Source organism: Lytechinus variegatus, chromosome 6, assembly GCF_018143015.1.
Source record: "Lytechinus variegatus isolate NC3 chromosome 6, Lvar_3.0, whole genome shotgun sequence".
Taxonomy (NCBI): domain Eukaryota; kingdom Metazoa; phylum Echinodermata; class Echinoidea; order Temnopleuroida; family Toxopneustidae; genus Lytechinus; species Lytechinus variegatus.
The window spans coordinates 41,704,545-41,730,023 of record NC_054745.1 but is presented as its reverse complement, the minus strand read 5'-3'; the positions used below and the strand labels follow the sequence as shown (position 1 = coordinate 41,730,023).

The window sequence follows — 25,479 nt, the reverse complement described above, 5'->3', positions numbered from 1 at the left end:
TTAGGTTGTCGCAGAAATTATGCATTCTTTTCATAAAAAGTATTTATAAAGCGAGACCGAGACTGAAGCTCTTTGCTATAAAACTAAAATAATATTTACCCATGAGATTTTTTTCAACAATCATGAACATTAACGTGTTTTAGGGTAACCTTTCGATTGGAAGGCCGCAAGTTGTGGAAACATGGTATACATGTTCATGATGCGGATATACATATAGTGCATTTTCCCAAATTGAAATAGAAAGTCAAGTATTATACTTCCTGTTATTTCCCCGCTTGATAGACAGTAATCATAAATAGGCTGAACTTCTTTTATACATGCTATGAGACCATATGCCCAGAAGATAATGGTTTCTAACCAGTTCGTGCTGCTACTGGTCAGATCTCTACACCGTGATAATTTGGTGACTGGCTTTAAAATGAATTCCAATAAGTTGTTTGGAATTGCATTTCTGCTGAATTTATATGGAGGTAAAGTATTGCTTTTATTACAATGTACCACACATATTTATTCCGCTCTAATCTTTATAAATCAAATGGTGATCATTCGGATTCGGGTTAGATATTAATTATCATTTATGAAACGTGGAAAGAGGAGGTACCTATTGCAATAATTAACCTGGCGATGATCTGAGCATCTTATATTTGTCAGTTGACCCTGAGAATGTATTTTACCCATAATCATGTGAACATGAATGGGAGTTGTGGTAATGATTTTCAACTTGGTCCGGACAAGGTCTCATAAAATGAACACCCGAGTTTTGTGTATGTATGAATGCAATGCATTGTATATTTATTATATTCAAATATCATATATATATATGTGTATATATTTATACATATATATATATACATATATTCTGTACAATTATGTGTTTGTGTGCATATGATGGTGTATTTCAGGGTGTTCATGCGTGTGTGTGGGTGTTTCTTTTAGTCTTCCTATAATTTGAAAGTTCGTGCGTGATGTTAATAAGTTGTAGGAAAGGAAAGTTCGCTCCCTTTCTCGAAATGACTATTACATTCTTATTCAAAATTTGACTACGTGTGACAAATGCAACAACATACTGTATGGCCAAGGTTTAATGGTATAATTACCCGGTTCTCCAATATGGGAAAGGATGTACGAGGGAAAAATAATGACAAAAAAGTTAACCTATGCAAGTTTCTTTATTTCAGCATGTGTTGGTGTTTATATATCTACTACCAGTCGAGGATACACAAGCACGGAGACTGGTGAACCTTTCTTCGACTGCTACCATGGCTACAGAAGTGCTCCTGATTTGAGAGCAGTGGTTTTTATAGGGAGGTACGTCTACACTTACAATTATATCCATGACCCTGCTAATGGCGATCCACCTCCAAGTGTTTCTTTCATGGCTGGTAATCCATCGACTCAAGTCTACAGAGTAAATCTTGACACAAGTCAGCACAGTTCGTACGGAGTCTTCTACTGCGCTGCAATGCTTAATGGAGAATACTCCGCTGTACCAACAATTTTCCTGAGATCCGATGGTAAGACATCAGTTATAACAATACAGAATATATATTGAATTATAATCTTTTATGGATAAACACAGGTATTACTCTTTAAATACTTAGTCAGTTGGTGCTCTGGCAATAAAACGAGTGAATAATTTTCAAATTCATGTTCGCGGGCATGGATGATATAAGTTAACGATGCGCATATCTCCTTGTGACCACGAAAACTCAACAAATTTTGTCTAGAAAGGGGATGCTAATCAACTAGGACAGGATTAAAGAGATATTATATAAAATTCAAACTGAAGATATAAAGGAAGTTTTTAAGATATCCATTTTATTAATCAGTTATTTAATTATTTTTTTTATTTATGCATTAATTTATTCATTTTCTCGGGGTGGGGGATATCAAAACTAAATAAAGGCTTACCAATATTTGTGGAAACACATTATCTATATCCATTTAGTGTAAAATATTTGGTTATAATGGGAAAGATTTGACAAGTTTGGAAATCAATGAAACAGGCAATACTCAATAATCTCTTCATTTTCCACCTCGATTGATAAAAAAATGTTTATAAAAAATTGTAACTGGCTGGAGTTAATGATTTGCATCATTTACGATTAAAGATCGTAGGTGGTTGAGACTGTCGTTGCTGGCCTTTCATATATTTAACATGATAAAACAATATCTGAAAAGAGGCAAGGGATTACTATGACTATTATCTGTATTACTATTCATTGATATGTTTTGTTCTTGTTGTTTCTGATGGTGCGTTTTTGGTTGTTTGTTATGGTCTGTTTATTATGTTTTTATTTACTTTATCTGTATTATCACTAGTCACAACTACCTTTATATCCATATACATCACAATTGTTTATTAATTTCTTGCAGCTAAATTTTTACCTCTTAGTGGCAGGTTCACAAAGACAGTCAACAAAGGTGATGTGAATGTGACTGTTGATTTTACTGAGGTCACCCCTAGTAGTACAGCTACCAAAGAATGGAGGTTTAATGGTACAACAAACCCTCATGAAACTATATCTCAGAACACGATCTTCGCAAGTTTGACAGTCTATACAATAGTAGGGGAAGTGGATACATCATATAAAGGTGTTTACGAACTTCATCTGGGAGGTGAAAGAGGACTGGCAAGGGCTGGACTACAAAGACTAATTGTTAGAGGTATGTTATTGCACACGCTCCAGGCGACAGAATCTCTATTTTTTCATCTTTTTTTCATTCATTTATTCATATATTTTTGTATTCATTCATTTACTAATTGATCGTTGTTATTTTTATCATTATCATTTTTATGGATGGGGGAAGTAATGTTGGAAAAATATTTGTTTATCAGGTTTATCCATTTAGACAAGACGCGGTAGGGGGATGTTCTATATGGCGTACCAATTGAACGGGATAATAATGTAGATTATTGCTTCAACAATTATTAATAAATCATATTCCAGCATGCCCGGCTGGTCGCTATAATGAACATAGTGGTTGCACCAATTTCTGCTCATCGTGTTATAATGGAGGAATATGCCACGATCAAACCGGGGATTGCATCTGTCCGCCAGGATTTCAGGGCGTTTCTTGTGAAATAGGTAAGCTTTTGCTCCATAATTATCAAGCCACTATATTCTACCAAAGTTTTCACAGTGACCTTCGAATCGGTCGAAGCGAGCATTACATCACCTGTGGAGAGAAAAAAAACAACAACAAATTTAAACATGTCAACAATCAATTGTTAAACATATAACTTTATTATTTCCTTATTAACTTTTCACATTCAAAAATTAGGATTTCAGCGTGAAGTCGCCCTAAGATTTTGCTGGCTTTCCTTTTATACGTGACTCACCCAAGTAATGATTAATATTCATCCTGTATATTTTAATTTATTTGCACTTATTCATTTAGAAATGAATTAAAATTCGTTTAATGCTGTAAAGACAATGATCTTTCTATACCACGTTATAGCATGCGGTGGAAATCGCTTTGGTCGTAACTGCGAGTACCGATGTGACTACGATGTATCAGATGATAAGAAGGCATGTAGTGGTCTTCAGGTTTGTGTACCTGATCCCTATGGCTGTTCATGTACACCAGGATATAAAGGATTAGACTGTACTACAGGTATGATATCATGGTTACCGATGCTACACTGCAAAAACACCGGTGTTAATTCAACACCAGCCTGGTATCTATATGGGTTCACACCAGAGAGGTGTTGAAACAACACCAATTAAGAAAGAAACGATATTGATTTAATACTAATTGGTGTTGCTTAAATGCCAAATTGGTGTTAAGGCCTGGTCACAACGCCCGAGCGTTGTTGGAGTGGTCGTGAAGCGGAAAGAAAAGATCGTCACCGCTCGCTACCGTTCACCATTTTTTTATTTCGATTGTTTTTTTTTGTTTGTTTTCGATTTTCCCCCAATTTTGTGAGCGAAATTCGACTCTCTTTCCCCTCCGCTCTAAGATCGCTCCAACAACGCTCGGGCGGTGTTACCACCTAACGCCAAACTGGTGTTGTCTCAACACCTCTCTTGTGTGGACCGATATGACTACCTGGCTGGTGTCAAATTAACACCCTTGTTTTAGCAGTGTATAGTGTACCTACATTCAGAAAAGTTCTTAGCAATTTTTTTCTTACCTGTAAATACATATTTTCATAATAAGTTTCATAATCAAAGACCAGCTTGTTTTCTTCGAGTCAACCTAATGTGCGCTAGCAATACAATTACATTAAAAAGGGTGTTTTATGGAGAATTTGTTGCTTTCATATGAGTATCAATACGTAGTTCAGTTTTCGCCACTCAATAGATAAAAAATAATTATGACGTATGACACGGTCAGTTTGCTTCTAGGTGATTTGTTTGATTCGTAAAACAAACAAAATCACGTTTAAAACAAGCAAACATAGCACGGAGTCTGCCTTTTCAAGGTGGAAAAACTGGTTCATTTGCTATGCATGCATACAAATAGAGATCAACCATTACAAGAAAATAAATATGTACACAATATCTTTTGCCACGCACCGCCGATTTTCAATCAGTTGGAACTTCCAATCAGACAGAGCTCGTTCCAACTCACAATCCGCAAGTCTATTGTCTGTTTTTTCATATATGTATATATAACACAAACCTCTACAATTGTGTCAAAATCGCCGTATAAAAAGGGATTTTCCCAAGTTTTATGCGTGGTTTATACACGCAATAAACATTGTTAATGTAAATATATAAAACTGTGGTATTACCGTGGAATCTAATCATTCACGGAATGGAACAATGATAGTGTTTTTTTTTAAAGTGCACACCTAGTTGCAAATAATGCAAATAACATTTACTTGAAAGCAGGATAAAAAAGCATTGCAGATTAAATGCCTTGCCTTTATTAATCCTCCCCTCTTATATACAAGCATTGTACAAGCATCGCTTGAGTGGGTCCCTCCATTTCCATCTTAATTTAATTTCTATTGAAAAATAGTATATACTTGTTTAAAACCTCCAATGTGTTGCCCAAATTGTGTGTTTTCCACAACATATGTATTATCATTTTTGTTTCATTGCAATGGATACAAATACTTAATAATAATATGGTATACAATTTGTTTTTGTTTGATGGAAGTGAAATAATTAAAATTGAATTGAATTGAATCTATACATGCCCCCTGCCCCTTGTTACGATTTACCCATTAGACCAAGTGGGCATTTGACCAAATGGATATTAAATCGGACCAAATGTCAGTAACACATCCATGGTTACATCAAGAGGGTATTGGACCAACTGTTAATTTGACCAAGTGGGGTTTTGACCGAACAGGACGAAATGACATTACACCATTTGGCCCTTGGACGAAGTTGCTTTTTGCCTATTAATGGCTATAGGATGAAGCAGCTATTGGACAAAATATTTATTGAACAAAATGGCGTTTAGATGAATTAGCTTTTAGACGTAGTTGCTTTTGGATGAATTGGCTCTTAAATTTACTGAGAATTGGGATAAATTACCAACACGTGCAGTTACCAAAATGCTGATAAAAAGATACGGCACATTTTGGTAAATTACACATTCCAAACTGTTCTTTAATACACCTCTCACCCTTTGTCTCATTATGTATATTGTTCTTTACCGCTACACTTGTAGAATGTGAAGCAGGTGAGTTTGGAGCAAGTTGTACCGAGACATGCCATTGTGTATCAGGAGAATGTGATCGGTTTACTGGTGTCTGTAAAGGAAGCTCCTCTGATTGCGAATCAGAATGGACTGGGGTAAACTGCCAAGGTCAGTGAAACCTGATAATTTACAAATACAAATCTACGATATTTAATAAGAACAATTACAATAGATCGATATTACACGAATGACTTGTGCCCTGTTTCTTCTTATACACAGGGAAGGGTCTACAATGCGATGTAAACTCTGATGTTATCTAACATTCAAATCTTAAAAGAAAAATGCCCCAGTCATTGAGTCATTTTATTTTTCTGATGAAGCATTGGGACAATTAAAGTTATTTTTCTTTTGGTCGGGGGGGGGGGGGAGGCAAGTTCCCAGTCTTTAATGTTTCTATTAAAACCCCCTCTGGCAACTTTCTTACAATGTTAGTGATTAGATATTGGGAGCCTATACAGAAAGATATTTTCCTGACATACATAATAGTCACTTTGCTTAAAGGAAATGAATGACGTATTCACTTTCGGAGAGATTATCACAACTCTAAATGATTATTAAAGTACCCTTTTTTTCTTCCTAATTATAATCTACAGAATGCGTTCTGGGAAGATGTGGTCCTAATTGCGAACGTAAGTGGAAATCTGCATTTTGAACTTCCCAAAATATATATTTATATATATATATATATATATATATATATATATATATATATATATATATATATATATATATATACATGTATATATAGTGTAAAGAAATCGATGAAGAGAACAATGGTAGGCGTAGCTTAAATCAAGGTTCCCCAGAGCTATCTACCCTTTTGGAAAAATTGGTGATGCCGAAAAAATGTCTCTGCCGGGAATCGAACCCGGGCCCCAAGCTTTGAACGCCGGTGCCTTAACCACTAGACCACAGAGACGGGTTAGTGGTTAGGGCGAGCCTGATCCAATTGACCGTCAGATAGACAGATTTTCGACACCATACCAATTATAATTTCCTTTGTCGGGTGAAGTTGGGTTTTGAACAATGACAAGCCGCCATGCCTCTGTCTATCTGACGGTCAATTGGATCAGGCTGGCCCTTACCACTAACCCGTCTCTGTGGTCTAGTGGTTAAGGCAGATAGACAGAGGCATGGCGGCTCGTCATTGTTCAAAACCCCCAAAGAACTGCAAACTTCTCATACAAATACTCCAATAAGTGAAAACAAGTGGATCTAACCCCTTTTGCAACTAAACTCTTCATATATCAAATGTTGTCAAAGATTAAGATTAATTAATTCGAATCCCATGGCAGCACTCGCATCATATGCAAGGTGTTTATCTACATTTGCAACTCTTGACAAAGCAGGTGTTACAAAAGGGTACCCGGTAGAAAGCATAAATCCACACATTTTTGGCACAATATTTTTTTTCCTTCAGATTTTAGGTGGTATCCATGGTTAAAATAATTATGATGTTATTATCATCATTATAATAATATGTAATTGTTCTTTTCATAATAATTATGATAATGGTAAGGATAAAAATGATGATAATGATGATAATGATATTCATAATGATGATGGTGATTATAATAAAAATGATAATACCATGGTTCATTTATACAGCACAACTTCTTTATACAATATATACTCTACTGCGATTGATACTTGGTATCATATACCCCGGCTGTAGCTGAACAGCCAAAAAGGCGCAAATGCGTTCATCCATCCTGCCGGGTAATAATCATTATAATGGTAATGATTATTAGTATTAATATTATTCATCATCATTAAAGTACAACCCATTTTATTGTAAATTCACTTTATCGCGTAAAGAACAGAATACTCTGGACACAACACTTAAATTTCGTCCACAAATTATGGATAATAATGGATTGAAAAACAGATTTAATTTGTTAGATAATCATTGTTGCATATCAATTACTCATTCACTCATGCAAGGAAATATGAAGTAATTATGATACAATGTAATAACATTAAAAAGCAATGTGGGGACATGACATCCTCATTCTACATATTGATATTCATGACGGTGTGCAAATAATTGTCTTTAAATAATCCTGTGCCAGTCTTACAAAAAATAGAAGATAATTTACCAGACGGAGTATTGAGTGGGAGTGTGTGGTTTATTAACAACACGGCCAAGAGGCCGGATAATCGGATATCCGCGCGCTGTACAGTGTAGCAACAATGCACATCAACATTCATAATCAACACCTTTGCGCTGCTAGAATTTAAAATAAGTTAGTTATTTGCCATCACATTTAGAGATTTTCGATCCGGAGTACTTCTTCAAAAAATGCAAACCATTGCTTCTGTTGTCAGTGATCGGCTGCATGCACCTGATTTTAAACAAAATCATTGAGTCTCTAAACTTCTCTACAACTGCAGCGAAACAAAAAAATAATCAAACTGTAATTACATTTATGTGTGTATATCTATTTTGTTTTAAAGCATTCACTGTTGAATATGAAAAAGCTAACAGAGGACAGTATAGCAATTTCTTTTGTCAACTAAACGGAGAGAAATTCATTTCTACGGCTGCTCCAGTGGTAAATATCTACAGGAAATTGGGCAGTGGGAATTTTACGCGGGAAAATATAATATCACTCGGAACTACATCACCCGGACGTTTTATTTTTCTTGTATTTGACGTTAACGTTGGAGAAAAATTCGCCTGCTCCATCCACGACGTAAACGAATGTTGGTCAGAGTCTCTTACGGCTGACGGAGAATTCAGTAGGTGAATTGTTAAATTTTCTGTTAGATAAAGAGATTGATTTTTTTTAAAGAAGGACGGGAGGGAGGAGGGGGGATGCTAACATTATTCGGATCATTTAACTTTTTTATATGAAATACTTATAGGCTTACACTACCCTGAATTTCAATTTCAGTCGTGTATTTTCTTTTCCTTTTTTTCTTAATATTTTTCCCATTTCTTTTCCCCTCAGCCAAATCATTGGGAAAGGTGTGTCCGTCCCATTTCCTCAATAGTGCGCCAATGCTATGATAAATATTTTCTGGTAGCAGCAAATAATTATGTTACATAATTACAAGGAAATTGTGAGCAAGTGGATAAAGCAATCATAAGTTAAAAACTTCAAGAATAACAAAAATCTTATCCCATACAATGGGTATTATAAACGTAGTAACAAAACATAAAAATAAGCTTGATATCAATATAGATTCTGTGGAAATCATTTGTAAATCAACATATTTTGTTTTCATTAAATCTTGCGATTTTGGTCCGACTATAGTAAATGTGTTTAGGTAAAAAAATAAGTTAAGATCTATAAATTCTAATTCATTAATGCATTATTTTCATTCGGAGTAATTAATTGCTATATCATTATCGCTTCCACATATCGCCTTTCTATAGCCCAACCAGAGCTTCGTAGTTCCCCCGTGGTAACCAGAAGGAGTAATGAATCCATCACCCTCATGTGGGATGCCTGGGATGCAGCAACAGATATAGGTGATCCTCCTCTTCAACGTTACCGTATCTATTATAGAGTCGACGATCCAGAGGAACAGGAGCAAGAAGTGACGTCACGATCTGATCCTCTAGCTCCATCTGAGACAGTGACTGGTCTAAGTCCGGATACAGACTATGTGTTCGCTGTAGTAGCAGTTAGACCAGGTGTAGGGGGTCAGGGACCTCGACTGGAAGTCCAAGGTACAACAAAATGCTCACGTAAGTTTTCACTTTTTAGGGGGGGGGATATCCCTATTTTTTTGGAGTAGTATGTACGTGCCGAAACAACAAGTAACGGACGCGTCCATAAATCGTCGAATTCGCCGTTACAGCTCAGCGGTAAACCCACAGGTAAATTGATCTTTTCTTCGATCATTATTTTTTTATAGCGCCCTTTGGTTTAGTGCAGTCTATCAACGTTTCATCATCTTCTCTATCTCGAACACTGAACATCAAGTGGAAGGTGAGTATCATATTCCTAATCATCATACCATTTTTTTAAAATGAGTTGACTCATATTGAGACAGTGATGCACAAACTAAATCTTTACAGCTGAGTTTTGAATTATTTAAAATTCTCAAGTACACATGCAAATTGGGTATTTTTATATGCACGCGTTCCCCTAGAGGAAAGGCTATGACGAATTTGTCAATTAATTTATTAGTCAGACGTCTACGGAGCCCGCCAGATGACATGAAGGAGAGAACAAAAATAACCGTGCATTATTTCGTTCCCTCGCAATATTATCTAGTTCCCTCGAAATAATATTCCGTTCCCTCGAAATATTTTATCGTTCCCACGCAATACTATTTCGTTCCATGCAATACTCTTTCGTTCCCACGCAATATTATTTCGTTCCCACGCAATACTATTTCGTTTCCTCGAATACTGTTTCGTTCCCTCGCAATATTATTTCGTTCCCATGCACATTATTCCCCCTCTCGCTCCGATCCGCCGCGCCACACCGGCTGTGTATAACGCGCGCAGCGTAGCAACATGCTTTGGTATGGTATGCGCTGATGATGGTCGTGATTATGATGGTGATGATGGTAATGTCATTTCGTCTATCAACGTATTCGTCTAACAACCAGGTTATTGGACGAATTGGCATTAAACAAAATGAAAATAAACCTATTTGGAAAACCACTAAAGTTGGTAGTTTCTGATAGAGAAGATTGAACAGAAGTAATTATAGAGGATATATAGAGAGAATTATCTTTTTTTTGTTCAGATTTTGAATAAATAGGAATACACGTGCATGAATTCGTATCAATTTGCATAATTTGATCAATTTCTAATTTCCTTCTCCCTGATTCTTTCTTAATTTGAATTTTTTGTGTGAGGGTATGTAAATAGCTCTATGGTGTAAGAACAAGAGAAAGTCACAGGGAGCAGCTGTGAATGACGCTAGGACGAATATAAAGAAAGTGGGAGATTTGTGTAAGAGGAGTTTCGAGAAGTAGGGGATGGGGCCGGTACGCGTGTGTGTCGGTGATTCAGCAACGCGTGCACAAATCAAAATGCAAAGGATAGGCCTACGGTTTATTCTAATTTGGTCTACTGCCAATTCGTTCAATTACTAACTCGACTACATTTGGTATATCATCAGTTCGTCCACTATTCACATGGTCTAATCATAGCTCTATGGTCTAATTGCCATTTTTCTTCAACTCACCATTTTGTCTAATAACCAGTTGGTTCAATAGCCATTTGATCCGTATACCATTTGGTTTAATTGGACCAAGAGTAAGTTGTGCGCGGAAAGAATGAAAAGAAAATGGCAAAAAGAAGCTGATGAAAACTGCTTATCTAAACAAGGAGCCAATGGAGTAAATAAGAGAGTCAAAAGGGGCCTAAGCTTTCGATCCTACATGTAGCAGAATCTTCTTCGGAGGCAAAATGACAAACATGTAAGGTAGAACAACCATAATATAGACCACAGACATTCAACAGCAACTGGAAACAAGGAGACATAAGGGGCATTAGGGAGAAGAGATGACCAATCAGGTTAATGAAGGGGATGAAAGAAAAGGAGTAGGCAGACACAAAGGGAAGTTGGTGTGAGTAAGGCCAAAGAAAGACCTCAAGCGGGGAGTGATTAATATATAAGGAGGCAACATCAAACAGCCTATTTAGGACAAAACATGATTAAGGGTATGAGGAAGAGAAAAATAACAAGAGAATTAGTGAGAGGTGGGTCAAACGGGCAACAAAGAAAGGCATAATAAACTGGTGCATAAAAGTGGGGAAAAGGGAAAGAGAAGGGAACAACTGATAATGTGCAAAAGACACTATAAAGTATGTAAGATAGAGCATTAAACAAACTAAGAGAAGAAAGTAAGTGTAAAAATAAATCTGTAAGTATAAAAGTATAAAATATACAAAAGGAAAATATATATATGTATATACAAATGGTGTTTCTGATATAGTAATCCGCTGGGTGTGAGGGGGAAAAAGAAGACTATATAGTAGAAAAGAAGAAAAAAAACCCCTGTATATATGGAAGGGAAGCAAATTGCCTAAAAGGGTGAATGCAAATAAAGAAGCTGATGCTGTATGAGAGAGGGGTTGTATTGAGAAAACAAACAAACATAGTAAACATGAAAAAAGCGAAGTAAATAAGTGGTAACTTTAAGAGGTGAAGGGAGAGAAAAAAATAAATAATAATTGTTATATCGCCTGAATGAGGGAGGAAAAATAGGAGCTGAGCTTGTATGAGATATGGGAGGAAAGTAGAGGCAGAAACTAAAATGTAACTAATCTAAAAGAGCTGAGGGAAAAACATATATGTGTATACAAATGGAAAGTGGAAAAGAAGGATTAATCAGTCGTTCCCCTCTTGGATGTTCAGGCCATGAGGTTGGATGGTGAAAAGAAATTGAGTATTAAACCAACTGGTTATGAGAAGACTTGGTCATAGAAAAAGTGGTTATTTATAGACAAAGTGATTATTAGCCCGAATGGTTGTTAGATGAATATGTTGATTACGAAGTACACAGGATAAGCTGCTTCTAAAGCTACCTCACTTGAGAACAAAAGTAACTCTTGGGGATCGTGCTTTCAGTTGTGCTGCTCCAAAGCTTTGGAACAAATTACCCCTGGAAATACGAAAAGCACCAACTGTTACCATCTTCAAACATTTATTGAAGACCCATCTTTTTTAGAAGTTTTTGGTTATTTGTATTATATGCATAATTGTTTAATTTGTTTGAGCAGTAGCATTGTTGGGAGCTCTGTTACACTACAGCGCAGTAGAGTATATTTACATAGTGACTGCGCTATATAAATGGTCTAATTATTATTATTATTATCATTGATGGACGAAAAGATGTTACCGTCATCACCATCATAATCACCACAACCATAATCAGCGCATACCATACCAAAGCATGTTGCTAAGCTGCAGGACTTATAGACGGCCGGTGCGGTTCGGTAGGTCGGAGAGAAATAATATTGGTGGGAAGGAAATAGTATTTAGAAAGAACGAAATAGTATTGCGTGGGAACAAAATAATATTGCGAGGGAACGAAATAATGCACGGAGAATGTTTTCTCCTTCATTCTCCTTCATGTCACCTGGCGGGCTCCATAGACATCGGCCTGTGATGTCACACTAGAGGGATTACTAATAAATGTCCCATTACGAATAAATTCTGCGAACCCGTTTCATTTAAGGGATGGTCCAGGCTGAAAGTATTTATAGCTTGATAAATAAGGTAGAGTTCATTGAGAAAATGCCGAAAATTCAATCAAAATCGGATAACAAATAAAGTTATTAAATTTTAAAGTTTAGCAATATATTGTGAAAACAGTCGTCATGAATATTCACTAGGTGGGCCGATGATGTCAAATCCCATTTGTTCTTTTGTATTTTATTATATGAAATTAGGTTTATTCCAAATTTGTCCTCCGAGAACTACACAAATTGGATTGACAACTGATTTAGTGCATTATGTGTTTATTGCTGCAACTTAATTCATTATAAGGGAGACATATTATTCACACAAAAGTAAGAAATAATGAAAAAATAAGAATTTATTGTAATAACATCAGAAAACGGAAAGTTCAATAACTTTATTATTTGGTATCCGATTTCGATGAAGTTTTCAGCATTTTGCTCATTGAATCCTATCCTATGTATCTAGATTAAATATTTTCAGCCCGGACCATCCCTTTAGGCAATTACATGTAATTCCCATGTTTATTTTCTGATATCAGTTTCTATGCTAGCATGTCATTTATTCGCATTTCATTGCAAATTGCGCAATTTTCTGTATAAACAGAAGTATTGGTTGTATCGCAATAGGAAAGTCTGTCCATTGTTTGCTTTATATAATCGGTAGACAGAGTTTGTGAAGAAATGGTGTTTCATTGTTTATTAATACATGTATTGGTTATCATTATTATTTTTGTTTGGGGGAGACAGGACTGCGCAAGTTTAAAAGGTTTAAATAGAACATGCATAGTTTTGCCCGGATTTGTTTATTTTTTATTATTTTTTTATTATTATTATTATTATTATTTTTTTTTTTTTGGGGGGGGGGGGGGGGTTGTGCCGAAACTCAGGCACACCGAATAACAAGTTGCCTCTGCCGGGCGCGTGGCGGCCCTTGTGACCAGATCCCGCCAAGCGCGATCGCTGAACAGTATTTTTTTCGAGAAGGGGGATGCGGATTATTGTTGCTCGCAGAATACTTTACCCATTTTCCCGGGGGGCCACTTACATTGACGAGTGGATACCATGCGCGACCAAAAAACACGTAAAAAGGATGTCTTTTTCACGATAGGGCACGTTACGTACGTAACGTGATAAGGGTGTGAAAACACACAAAAATAATGAAAAAAGGGTATCTATTTCGCTAGGAAAATTACGTGTTTAGGGTCGAATTTGCGGGGATGATAAAACAAAATCAAAATGTTTTATAAAGGATGTCCTTTTTTGCCCCAACACTTCGTGTTTAGAGTCCGATTTGCGCGAGGTGTAGAAGGTGGGGTCGCCAAATAAGGTAAAACCGACGACCGAAGGACCCGTAACAATAAAACATTCCTGTACTTGTTTAGGGGTTCATTTCAGGGAATAGATGCCAATAGTATCGTTTTGTTTCCAATACTTGTTAAGGGTAGGGTTTCACGCGCCATTACTTGTTAAGGGGTACATAAATTACGTGTTTAGGGTGCTTTTCGAGAACCTATGGTCGCGCATGGTATCCCCTCGTGAATGGAAGTGGCCCCCCGGGCCCATTTTCCCAGTGGAAAAGAAACTTCTTACTTTTTAAAAGAAACTTGAAATGGGAGCAAAGGGACCAAGGTTGTCATGGAGGAGGTGGGGGAGGGGGTATGTTTTTTCTTTCAAGTGAAATTGAAAAATTTTGTGCACACTTAGGGTGAAGTTAAAAAAAAAATCAGTAAAAATTGTAAATTTTCAAATTGCCACCCCCTGCATATATATTAGGCGTTTCTTTTGAGGGAAGCCATGGGAATTATATATCCCGGTTAGACGGGCAAGATTATTTTTCCTGTGGAAGCCAATAGCCATTCGAAGTTCGACTGCGAGTTTCCCTGCAATACTTTCTCAAAGCCTGGAATACTTGTTAGTTATTTTGTATTATTATGCTACAGAACCCTACTTCGGACGCTAACTGCCGGAGTGGATTAACGGGCGTTCGAATCTATTGGAACTCAGTGGAAGTTTCAACGGTATCCCGAGGATCCATCGATGTTCCTTTAAATGTTTCTATGGGTTTTGATCTGTCTTTGCCAGAGCCATACACCACTTATATTATCACTATGGCTATTCTCAATCGTGATTCAGAAGGTGATATGAGTCAACCATTATTGGCTATGACTGCAGAAGATAGTAAGCCGAGTAGAATCATTTAAACTTTATCTCATTTAAAATTAATTTGTTCGGGGAAAAACATCAATAAAATATATGTATTTGTTATTATTAATATTAATGACCAAAGTAATGCGCACCGTTAGTGGCAATACATTTATTTTACATAGATATTTTCGTCGGTCAATTTAGATAATTACCGTCGACAAAAGCAGTTGAACAGAACAGATTTTGAGGTAATAAATATGCACAGCGTATCAAAAAAAGTTTACACTTAGAAAAAAATCGTGTAAGATTATACATTTGTAATATCCTGAAGATTTTTCCACATATTAACATTGTAGATCCATTTAAACAAATGACGATATAACCATCGAAAAATATTTCCGCTTGAGTAAGCAACACTTACTTTTGAAAAGTTAGTGGAAAATGATTTGCATAACTTTGAAGTAGTTTTGCGAATGAAAGTAGACCCTAATCATAAATAACACATGGAATGCAGCTAGTAAAATTGATTTGAAGATATATTTTACCTTTTTAAACTCGTTTCATTGCACAAAACACTTCAAAGAGTGCATTACGCCCCACCCCACTCCCAGACACACCGATGCCATCGTGACGATATTTGCTTTACACTGAGCTGTGATTTACATGAAATGGCTAAGCTTGATTTTCACTTTGATAATCATTGTCAAGTTTAGGAAAAGTGTGGAGAAACAAGTATTAAAGGGGAATCCAGCCTAAGCCATAAAATGTTGTGTTGGGAAGGAGAAAAATAAATTAAACAGAATGGTGAAAGTTTGAAAGAAATCGGACCAACAATAAGAAAGTTATAGATGGTTTAAAATTGAAATCACTAATACTATGTAGATTTCAAATTGGCAACCGAGTAAGTAAATTATGACAAGGGGCAAGGACAACCTTCCCATAGACCATGTACTTTATTATCAGGTATTTGTGTTTTTTTCTTAAGAACCCATTCCCCTGGGGCCATAATCTAAATATAACCCCAGTAGTATATGTTTTATGTCCTAATGAAAGAAAAATATAATTTGAAATAAAACTTTTGGGAAAAATTACATTTTAGCCATAATATGTATTGGAGTACATGGAAGTAGTCCTTGCCTTACATCACTATGACATCCCATATGCAGCCAATTTGAAGTCTACATGGGTATAGTAATTACCAATATTTACAACTTTTAAAAATTCATAACTTTCTTGTTGTTTGTCCAATATTGTTCAAACTTTCACATATCAACTTGTCTGATTTTTCTTTTCCTTATAAAAACAAGTTTTTATTTGGGTTGGATTCCCCTTTAAATGAAAAATGAAATGTAAACCCACTTTAAATGATAAAAACTTTGTGAAAAAATGCTGGAGATGTATGATAAAAACTTTTGTTCAAATTCAGTTATGTCATCAGATTCAGCTGACACAAAAAGGGTAAATACCCACATGTCGTACATTTTCTAATTCCAGTGGCTTTTTCAAAGTGTAAAGTTTTTTATTCGCACTGTATATATATTTTTAAAACCGAAAACGAACCTAAGTAAGACAGCTGCTCCGTTTTCGAAAATCTGAATAATAGGTGGAATATATTATGGTTGAAAACGAAAAAGGTATCAATATGTTTTATATTTAATGAATATCATAAATAAATAAGGGTAATTTCACGCACTAGTTATTGAAGCAGACACGCCTGTCACGTGTTGGTATATAAGTCACAATCACGATTCAAATGGGTGTCCTAAAGTTATAAACTGAATAAAATAGAACACTTTTAGGGATACCAATTTTTTACAGGGCCTTTTGATTCTTTATCACGTATTTAAACTTGTAAAGTCCGTTGTTTTCGAATATTATTTCGTCTTACTTCTTTTCAACCATGCCAAATGACTGCAAAAAAATGTGACGCGCCAAAATCTAAAATGGCCGCCACCCCCCCCCCCAACAAAAGACATTTTGGCACAACTAATTTATTTGGCTGTATTTTTCTCTGGTTTTGGGTTTTGGTTTCTATTCATTTGTTTTTGGGGGCAGGCAACTTGTTTCTTTTCCTAATATTAGTATTAATCATCTTATCAAATACAAGAAAATGTAAAAATTTTCCGTAGGGTCTGTATGTTATATTATGTACTGTGCATACAACACTGCATATATATCCATGCATTGACCACCAAGACTTGTAACAAGTCCCGTATATAAACTATAGTGTCATATAAGTGAGCTCCTGAGGTTTAGAATAGGAATGCGACTTGTGAATTTGATTGCTTGTCAGCTGATGTACATGTATGTAACCCGATGACAAACATAAATTGCAGATAATAGTGTAAACATCATGTACATGTACGCACATCACATTTTTAGCCATATCTTCATTCGGAGGCTTGTTTTTACCTGGTTATGTCTAACCCTATGATTATGTTGTCAGTTACCTACCATGGTAATGCTTATTAACGGCCAATCAGAATCAAGGATTCCACGGAAGTTACTATTGAACATGTTGAATGGCAACGTTATCATAACGGTAACACAATAGCCACAGTGTAAATGCCATAATGTGCGGTTAATCCATAATTAATCCATAATCCATTATTAATGATATTTCCCCATCTCCGCCCCCGTGAATGAGCATATTTGACAAAACATATCTTAAATTTCTAAGACATCTAACTTTAAACCTAAGAGCTCATTTCTATGTCACTATAGTTTAGTACATACCTTGTCACGGTGGTCAATGGATGGACATACATGTACCTGTATGCGGTGCAGTATGTACAATACATTGTATACTGTATGGCCCCTATGGATAACTAACATTGTTTTATTTTCAATTTTTTCAATTTAATTCAATTTTATTTATTTCACTTCCATCAAACAAAAGCAAATTGTATACCATATATATAAAAATAAGTATTTGTATCCATTGCAAAGAAGCAAAAATAATAATACATATGTTGTGAAAAAAACTTACACGATTTGGGCAACACATTGGAGGTTTTAAATAAGTATACTATTTTTCAATAGAAATTAAATTAAGATGGAAATGGAGGGACCCACTAAAAAGCCATCCTTGTACAATGTGGGCCCATCAAAAATATATCTTATTCAATAAGATATATTTCGCAAATATCCGTAAAACCCAAAGTAGAGGAAAAAGGGCAATATAACCAAACGTATGTGAAACTAATTGCTATTGCAAAACTAGTATCGTCCAATAACCATGAACCACAAGACGATGAAACCTAATTTTTGGGGGGTTTTGGCGGCCATTTTTATTTTTGGCCCGGCACACATTTTTTCTCGGACCCGAGAAAAAATATTGTAATTTCATGATACATGATTCAAGATACATTACAAGGAAAAAAAATCTATTGCCATATTAAACTGACAAAAAAGGTATTTTTGACCCATGTATAGCCCACTCCTAGTATTAATTGAATATTTTCATTTGAATTCATACAAGGTGCCCCGCCCCCGTCAGAAATAGAAGCTGAAAGCGTCTCTTCAGTTATAATCGTGACATGGAATGCGTCTCATCCACTGCATCGTAATGGCCATATAATGGGATACACTATTGACTACAAGAAGATATCACCCATCCATGAAGATGCCCATTCAGGGTCTATTATAACATCCCAGGTGACCGACATTATCTATGTGATAAAAGGAGTGCAAGATGGGGAGGTCTACGAGATACGGGTAAGAAATGTCACATGTAAATATTAAAAAGGGACAAATCAACCTTAACAAAAAGTTATTCGAAGTAAAAAGAGATTAAAAAAAACAACATAACACTAAAACTTTTATCAAATTGGATTTGAAATAAGAAGGCTTTTCGTTTATAAGCTTTGATTAATTTCACTAATCAGACATATTTCATATCCTGTCATTATGTAAGACACGGGACTGATGATATCACCTAATCAATATTACTTTTTTTCATGTATTATAACATTTTGAATTTCTCCTTTCCATGCGAAACCTTTCTTATTTATAAAAAGCCGGAATAGATTTTATTCTTAAAATGAAAAATGAATTAACTTTCCCACCTGAAAGAATAAACTATTCGTCTTTATAATGTCACCATATGAAGTTGTAACATTGCATTAAAAATATAAATATGTTTCCTCGACACCATTGATTTGCGGACTCCTTGGAGGATTCAATAATGTGCACAGTGCGCAATTTCATGCTTAATTAAGCAATTTCCGAATTTCAAACCCCATTTTCTCATTATTTTTGCTAAGCTCTCAAAAAAAGTATTCAGTCAAGTGCTTGTGTTGTCAGTTATCGACTAATTTTGTCAGGTGTTCGCGATAGAAAATATCGAAAAATTGGACGAGTTATTGATGTTTTCGGTGGCAGGTCATTAAATACGCGCTATGTGCATAACTTTATTACATTCACCCTCCCCTCATGAACAAAATAAAAAAAATACATTATCAAATGTGATCTTGTAAATCACATATTCCCATTACCCATGTTCTACATAGCAATTTTATATAACCTCTTTATATTCGACGTAAAAATCTAAACAGTCACCATGTTAGTAACCAGAACATATATAATTATCAAGATCTGATAACTCGAAAGAAATTGTGTACTTTTTGAAACTCACCAATTGCTATCATTACCACTTTACTATTTTATCTTGCTTTCAGGTAAACACTGTCAATGGTTTGGGCCCGGGTGAATGGTCAAGAACTCTTCTAATCGAAGTTTTGGGTAAGATGATTGTTTCTGGTCTGATCGTCTATGGTCCCCGATTCTTATGCGTCAAGTTGGAAGCCTGGCGCCGTTGTCATGCCTGTAAATGATTACTGCACTGCAAAATATGTTGGCCTATAGATAATATATATCCAGCAAACTCTTCATAGTTTCCGGGTTGCATTTGATCAAGTTACTTTACATTGATATATGAATTATAGTAATACACAATAAAAGTGAAGGAAATGAATGTTAGGAGTTATACATTCTAAAGAATTTTTAAACAATGCAGGGCGGTAACACGATAAGTCAGGTGAATCTTGTCACGTGAACACGCAACGGAAGCCGCCAAAGTGCAGAGATACACAGGTTGGTCGCAGACCAGGTTTAATAGAGGTATGATAATAATATGGAAGCTTAAAACTGCCACCAAATGTTCAGGTAACAATATCGTCAGGGGCCGCGGAACGGTTTTTAAAGTGGGAGGGGGTGGGGGGCTGACCATTCAATAAATCACAAAATCATATGGTAATTTTTACGTTTTTATACACGGTTTCTGCATCCCCTGATCGTCATGTCTACAATCCTTGAATGCGATGATTAGGTGACAAGATCTCGGATCCCATCATGTCTACATCCCGCGGGAGATGTTATCCCATGAACATCTCTCCCACGGGATGTAGACATGACGAGATCCAAGATCTTGTCATCTGATCGTCTCATCCACGGGATGTAGGCATGATGAGATCCAATATATTGCCATCTGATCGTTTCTCCCATGTAATCATATTTGTACTTTTGCAGGATATGGACCAAGCTATCATCTTAAAGAAATTCTTATCTCTGCGCTCATCCCATCAAGTATATTGTTAATCATACTTATTTTACTTCTCTTGAAAAGGTAAGCTGAGTAAGTCCCTTTCGCATAATTTTGTACCAAGGCTCCTAAGCCACGCTCTTTAGACGCTTGTTAAGGCCCTAAACCGCAAATTGCACCTAAACCGCAAATCGCCGCCTAAGCTTGTAGAAAAAAAGTATTTTTGAAACGAAGGACCTTGGATGAGTGGTTTCACTCCCCTGGTAACATTTAGTATTAAAGTTTGAAAATTTTTGAAAATAAGCTACTATTACTACTACTACTACTACCACTACTACTACTACTACTCCTACTCCTATACTACTACTACTACTACTACTACTACTACTACTCCTACTACTACTCCTACTACTAAAACTACTACTACTACTACTCTTACTGCTACTACTACTATTCTTACTGCTACTACTACTTCTACTACTGCTACTCCTACTACTACTACTACTACTACTACTACTACTACTACTACTACTACTACTACTACTACTACTACTACTACTACTACTACTCCTACTACTACTACTACTACTACTACTACTACTACTACTACTACTACTACTACTAAAGCTACTACTACTACTACTCTTACTGCTACTACTACTGCTACTCCTACGACTACTACTACTCCTACTATAATACTACTAAAACTACTACTACTACTACTACTACTACTACTCCTACTCCTACTCCTACTCCTACTACTACTCCTACTACTACTACTACTACTACTAAAACTACTACTACTACTACTACTCCTACTCCTACTACTACTCCTCCTACTACTACTACTACTACTACTACTAAAACTACTACTACTACTACTACTACTCTTACTGCTACTACTACTTCTACTACTGCTACTCCTACTACTACTACTACTACTACTACTACTACTACTACTACTACTACTCCTACTCCTACTACTACTCCTACTACTACTACTACTACTACTACTACTCTTACTACTACTACTACTACTACTCTTACTGCTACTACTACTTCTACTACTGCTACTCCTACTACTACTACTACTACTACTATTTCGTACTGATTATGACTATAATAATATGAGTACATAGCTTTATTACCCTCGTAACATTTTGTATTAAAGTTTTAAAAAGATTATAATAAATATTTAAAAAATTATAGCGATTCTTTCTTTATTTTCCGCCTTTCATTTTTGTTCCCTTTTCCTTTTCCTTTGCTTAAACCTACAGGCGTTAGATTATACTAGGGGAGAATTAGGGATACACAAAAAAAACACCAAAAAAAACCCACAAAAAACGGCACTATGTACAGCCCAAGTTGCCCAACTCCCACCATAACCAAGAGTCCAAAACCAACAAACAAGAAGAACAATAATGATAGCCTTTTAGGGCCCCATGGGAGACCAACTTTATGTTGAATGAGCACCCTGGTAAAATATTTAAATAAATAAACAAATAAATAAATACGTGTATCAGCAAAGGGATCAACAACAATATTTCTCATAAAAATGAGATCAGCGCCTTAGTTCTAATTCCTCACTCTTCAACCTCTATCCTTCTGCGATTTATGTTTGCCGCCCTCTGTGTTCACGCCTCTTACGCGCACACGGTCCTTGTTAATATACCGTGTGCGCGTAAGAGGCGTGAACACAGAGGGCGGCAAACATAAATCGCAGAAGGATAGAGGTTGAAGAGTGAGGAATTAGAACTAAGGCGCTGATCTCATTTTTATGAGAAATATTGTTGTTGATCCCTTTGCTGATACACGTATTTATTTATTTGTTTATTTATTTAAATATTTTACCAGGGTGCTCATTCAACATAAAGTTGGTTTCCCATGGGGCCCTAAAAGGCTATCATTATTGTTCTTCTTGTTTGTTGGTTTTGGACTCTTGGTTATGGTTGGAGTTGGGCAACTTGGGCTGTACATAGTGCCGGTTTTTTTTGTGTGTTTTTTTTTTGTGTATCCCTAATTCTCCCCCTAGTATAATCTAACGCCTGTAGGTTTAAGCAAAGGAAAAGGAAAGAAATAAAAGGCGGAAAATAAAGAATCGCTACAAATAATTTCTTAAATATTTATTATAATCTTTTTAAAACTTTAATACAAAATGTTACGAGGGTAATGAAGACATGTACTCATATTATAGTCATAATCAGTACGAAATAGTAGTAGTAGTAGTAGTAGTAGGAGTAGCAGTAGTAGAAGTAGTAGTAGCAGTAAGAGTAGTAGTAGTAGCAGTAAGAGTAGTAGTAGTAGTAGTTTTAGTAGTAGTAGTAGTAGGAGTAGTAGGAGGAGTAGGAGTAGTAGTAGTAGTAGTACATGTAGTAGTAGTAGTATAGGAGTAGGAGTAGTAGTAGTAGTGGTAGTAGTAGTAGTAATAGTAGCTTATTTTCAAAAATTTTCAAACTTTAATACTAAATGTTACCAGGGGAGTGAAACCACTCATCCAAGGTCCTTCGTTTCAAAAATACTTTTTTTCTACAAGCTTAGGCGGCGATTTGCGGTTTAGGTGCACTTTGCGGTTTAGGGCCTTAACAGACGCTAGATGGCTATTCCCTTTGCGCAATATAGGTATATGCTTCAAGGATGATAAAAAACCTTTGAACCCGGTAGCGCGTTTCCGTTTTACACCCTGGCGAAGGCATTTTCCGGAAAAGTAGCCAAAAAGCGACTAGTGAAGAGTCTACACACGTCGCTGGTTGCATGCAGCGTGCGACACAGGCGAGTCCACCACCGCATGCAATTTGCACAGTTACTGATCAGAGCACAGAGTTCCTCGGCACTTCATGTACAGAGAGAGCGGCAGTCAGGAGTGAAATCAATATACATCTCTATGAGTGAAATCCGAACATGCTTTTGCAGTCGCGTTGTTTATGATAGTTTTTTTTTCTAAAAATAAATTAAACTAAATAGAATGACAGACAAAATCAAAATAAACAGATACTTATAATGGAAAGACAAAGTGAAGTTTGATGGATTGATACACGTCTTAGAAGCTGCCGAAAGATAGATATAGAAGACTGATAAATAGATAGAGACAAGATAGACAGATAGATAGAAATAGAGAGAGAGAGAGGTGGATAGATAGATAGAAAGAGAAAGAGGGAGATAGAGAATTTGAGACACAGATAGATAGATGTTAGATAGATAGAAAGATAAAGAATGAGAGAGACAGGATATAGACAAATTAACAGATAGATAGATACATAGATAGAGAGAAATATAGAAAGACAGACAGATGGATAGATAGAGGGAGAAAGAGAGATAGAGAATTTGAGAGATAAATAGATGTTAGATAGATAAAGAATGAGAGAAACAGAAGAAATTAACCGATACTGTAGTTTCATAGATAGATAGATAAATAGATAGAAGAAAGACAGACAGATGGATAGAGAGAGAGAGAGCTGGAGAATTTGAGAGATAGATAGATGTCAGATAGATCAAGAATGAGAGAGAAGAGCGACAAATTAACAGATAGATACTGTAGTTACATAGGTAGGTAGAGAGAGAGAGAAATAGAGAAAGACAGACAGATGGATGGATAGATAGAGATAGAGAATTTGAGATAGATAGATGTTAGATAAAGAATGAGAGAGACAGAGAAGATTATTAGATAGATAGATACTGCAGTTACATAGATAGATAGAGATAGAATTTGAGAGATAGATATATAGACAGATAGAGAGAAAGACAGACATCAGCAAATCGGCAAGGCAAATGATCAAGGCATACATTCGTATTGAACCTGGAAAGTAATAAGCTCAGCTGCATTTGCAAGTACGGTATGTTCTGCGGATAACTTCGGTGCGGACTTTGGATCGCGCGCCCAGCTGATAATGTAAACAAACGTAGACGTAGACTCTTCACTAGTCGCTTTTTGGCTACTTTTCCAGGGTGTAAAACGGAAACGCGCAACCCGGTAAAGTCAGACAATAGAGAGAAAAAAAGTCAATGAGAGTTTGATGAAGATTGAATAAATGATAATAAGGTTGAGAACATACTTTTCAATATTGAAACCGCACATGGTAAATATACATGTGTCACCATATTGTGATGCCACACTTATAAAACTTTTATATTGCTGTATTACATACTTCATTCAAAATGGTGGGGGGTTTGTTTAAGATGGCTCGATTTAGAGGTTTCACAACACCATATCATGGATGAACTCTTTGTGATATCATTACAATGAGGAAGAAATGTATTTCATTTTTATTTATTACATAGATGAATAAGATATTTTTGTTATTTATGTATTTACTTTTATATAACACAGACGGCTTTCCCATCATACTCCCCGCACACAAAAGGATGACGAACACGCTGACGGTAAACAGACTGAAGGTGCTTCTGAGACGTATGTGGAGCTCTATGAACGACCAAGCAATGAGGCAGCTGCTTATCAGGACCTTGACTTGACACGTGGAAGCGAAGCTGAATATATCAACGGGCCTATGATAGACGGACCTCGAGGAAGAAAGAATGTAGTAAATTAAAAGGGAAATGATGACTGCTAGCTCGGGCATGGCTAAGTCCTCTCAGAATAGGACGTTTTGCTAAGTGCATGGATCTACTGAAAAATATTGTTTTATTATTGCATTGTTTGTATATAGGCCTATTACTGTTGTTTCTTTATTTCAGTATGCCTTCATTTTTTTAGTATAGTTAGTATTCTGTGAATCTGAAATGAGATTAATTAGTGATGCAAATATATATTGTCATTTAAAGAAAAATTGAAAATCATTTATTGGTTTTGCACAGAAAACTGTGCTAATGTTAATGAAATGTACAATAATTGTTTTGAAAAAAAAATCTGATGTATATGATTCATTTTTTCCATTTCAGACAGTTTGTAATAAACAACATTAGTCTAAATAAAAAAAAAACATGGATTATAGGGTTTTCCTGAATCCGTTAGTCGTAAGAA

The 25,479-nt window shown here is 35.9% G+C and overlaps 2 protein-coding genes across 2 annotated transcripts; both read left to right on the top strand.

Moving 5' to 3' along the window:
- The first annotated feature begins 338 nt into the window (after positions 1-338).
- LOC121417837 (angiopoietin-1 receptor-like) lies at positions 339-15,324 on the top strand. Its single transcript, XM_041611568.1, has 11 exons — positions 339-470; positions 1,179-1,514; positions 2,377-2,667; positions 2,952-3,089; positions 3,463-3,618; positions 5,632-5,769; positions 6,255-6,290; positions 8,119-8,403; positions 9,044-9,358; positions 9,529-9,602; positions 14,758-15,324. Exons 1-11 carry the CDS (start codon positions 347-349, stop codon positions 15,016-15,018), a joined length of 2,154 nt encoding a protein of 717 aa, XP_041467502.1. The 5' UTR covers positions 339-346; the 3' UTR covers positions 15,019-15,324.
- Positions 15,325-18,463: 3,139 nt separating this feature from the next.
- LOC121416656 lies at positions 18,464-25,146 on the top strand. Its single transcript, XM_041610137.1, has 4 exons — positions 18,464-18,679; positions 19,642-19,705; positions 20,492-20,588; positions 24,829-25,146. Exons 1-4 carry the CDS (start codon positions 18,542-18,544, stop codon positions 25,046-25,048), a joined length of 519 nt encoding a protein of 172 aa, XP_041466071.1. The 5' UTR covers positions 18,464-18,541; the 3' UTR covers positions 25,049-25,146.
- Positions 25,147-25,479: the final 333 nt, after the last annotated feature.

Excerpts from the sequence above, each read along its gene's own strand:
- LOC121417837 (XM_041611568.1), top strand. The coding sequence starts at position 347 with ATGGTTTCTAACCAGTTCGTGCTGCTACTGGTCAGATCTCTACACCGT. Across the intron at positions 471-1,178 it reads TCTGCTGAATTTATATGGAG|CATGTGTTGGTGTTTATATA; the intron begins GTAAAGTATTGC and ends TCTTTATTTCAG. Across the intron at positions 1,515-2,376 it reads AATTTTCCTGAGATCCGATG|CTAAATTTTTACCTCTTAGT; the intron begins GTAAGACATCAG and ends AATTTCTTGCAG.
- LOC121416656 (XM_041610137.1), top strand. The coding sequence starts at position 18,542 with ATGGGATACACTATTGACTACAAGAAGATATCACCCATCCATGAAGAT. Across the intron at positions 19,706-20,491 it reads TCTTCTAATCGAAGTTTTGG|GATATGGACCAAGCTATCAT; the intron begins GTAAGATGATTG and ends GTACTTTTGCAG. Across the intron at positions 20,589-24,828 it reads ATTTTACTTCTCTTGAAAAG|ACGGCTTTCCCATCATACTC; the intron begins GTAAGCTGAGTA and ends TATATAACACAG.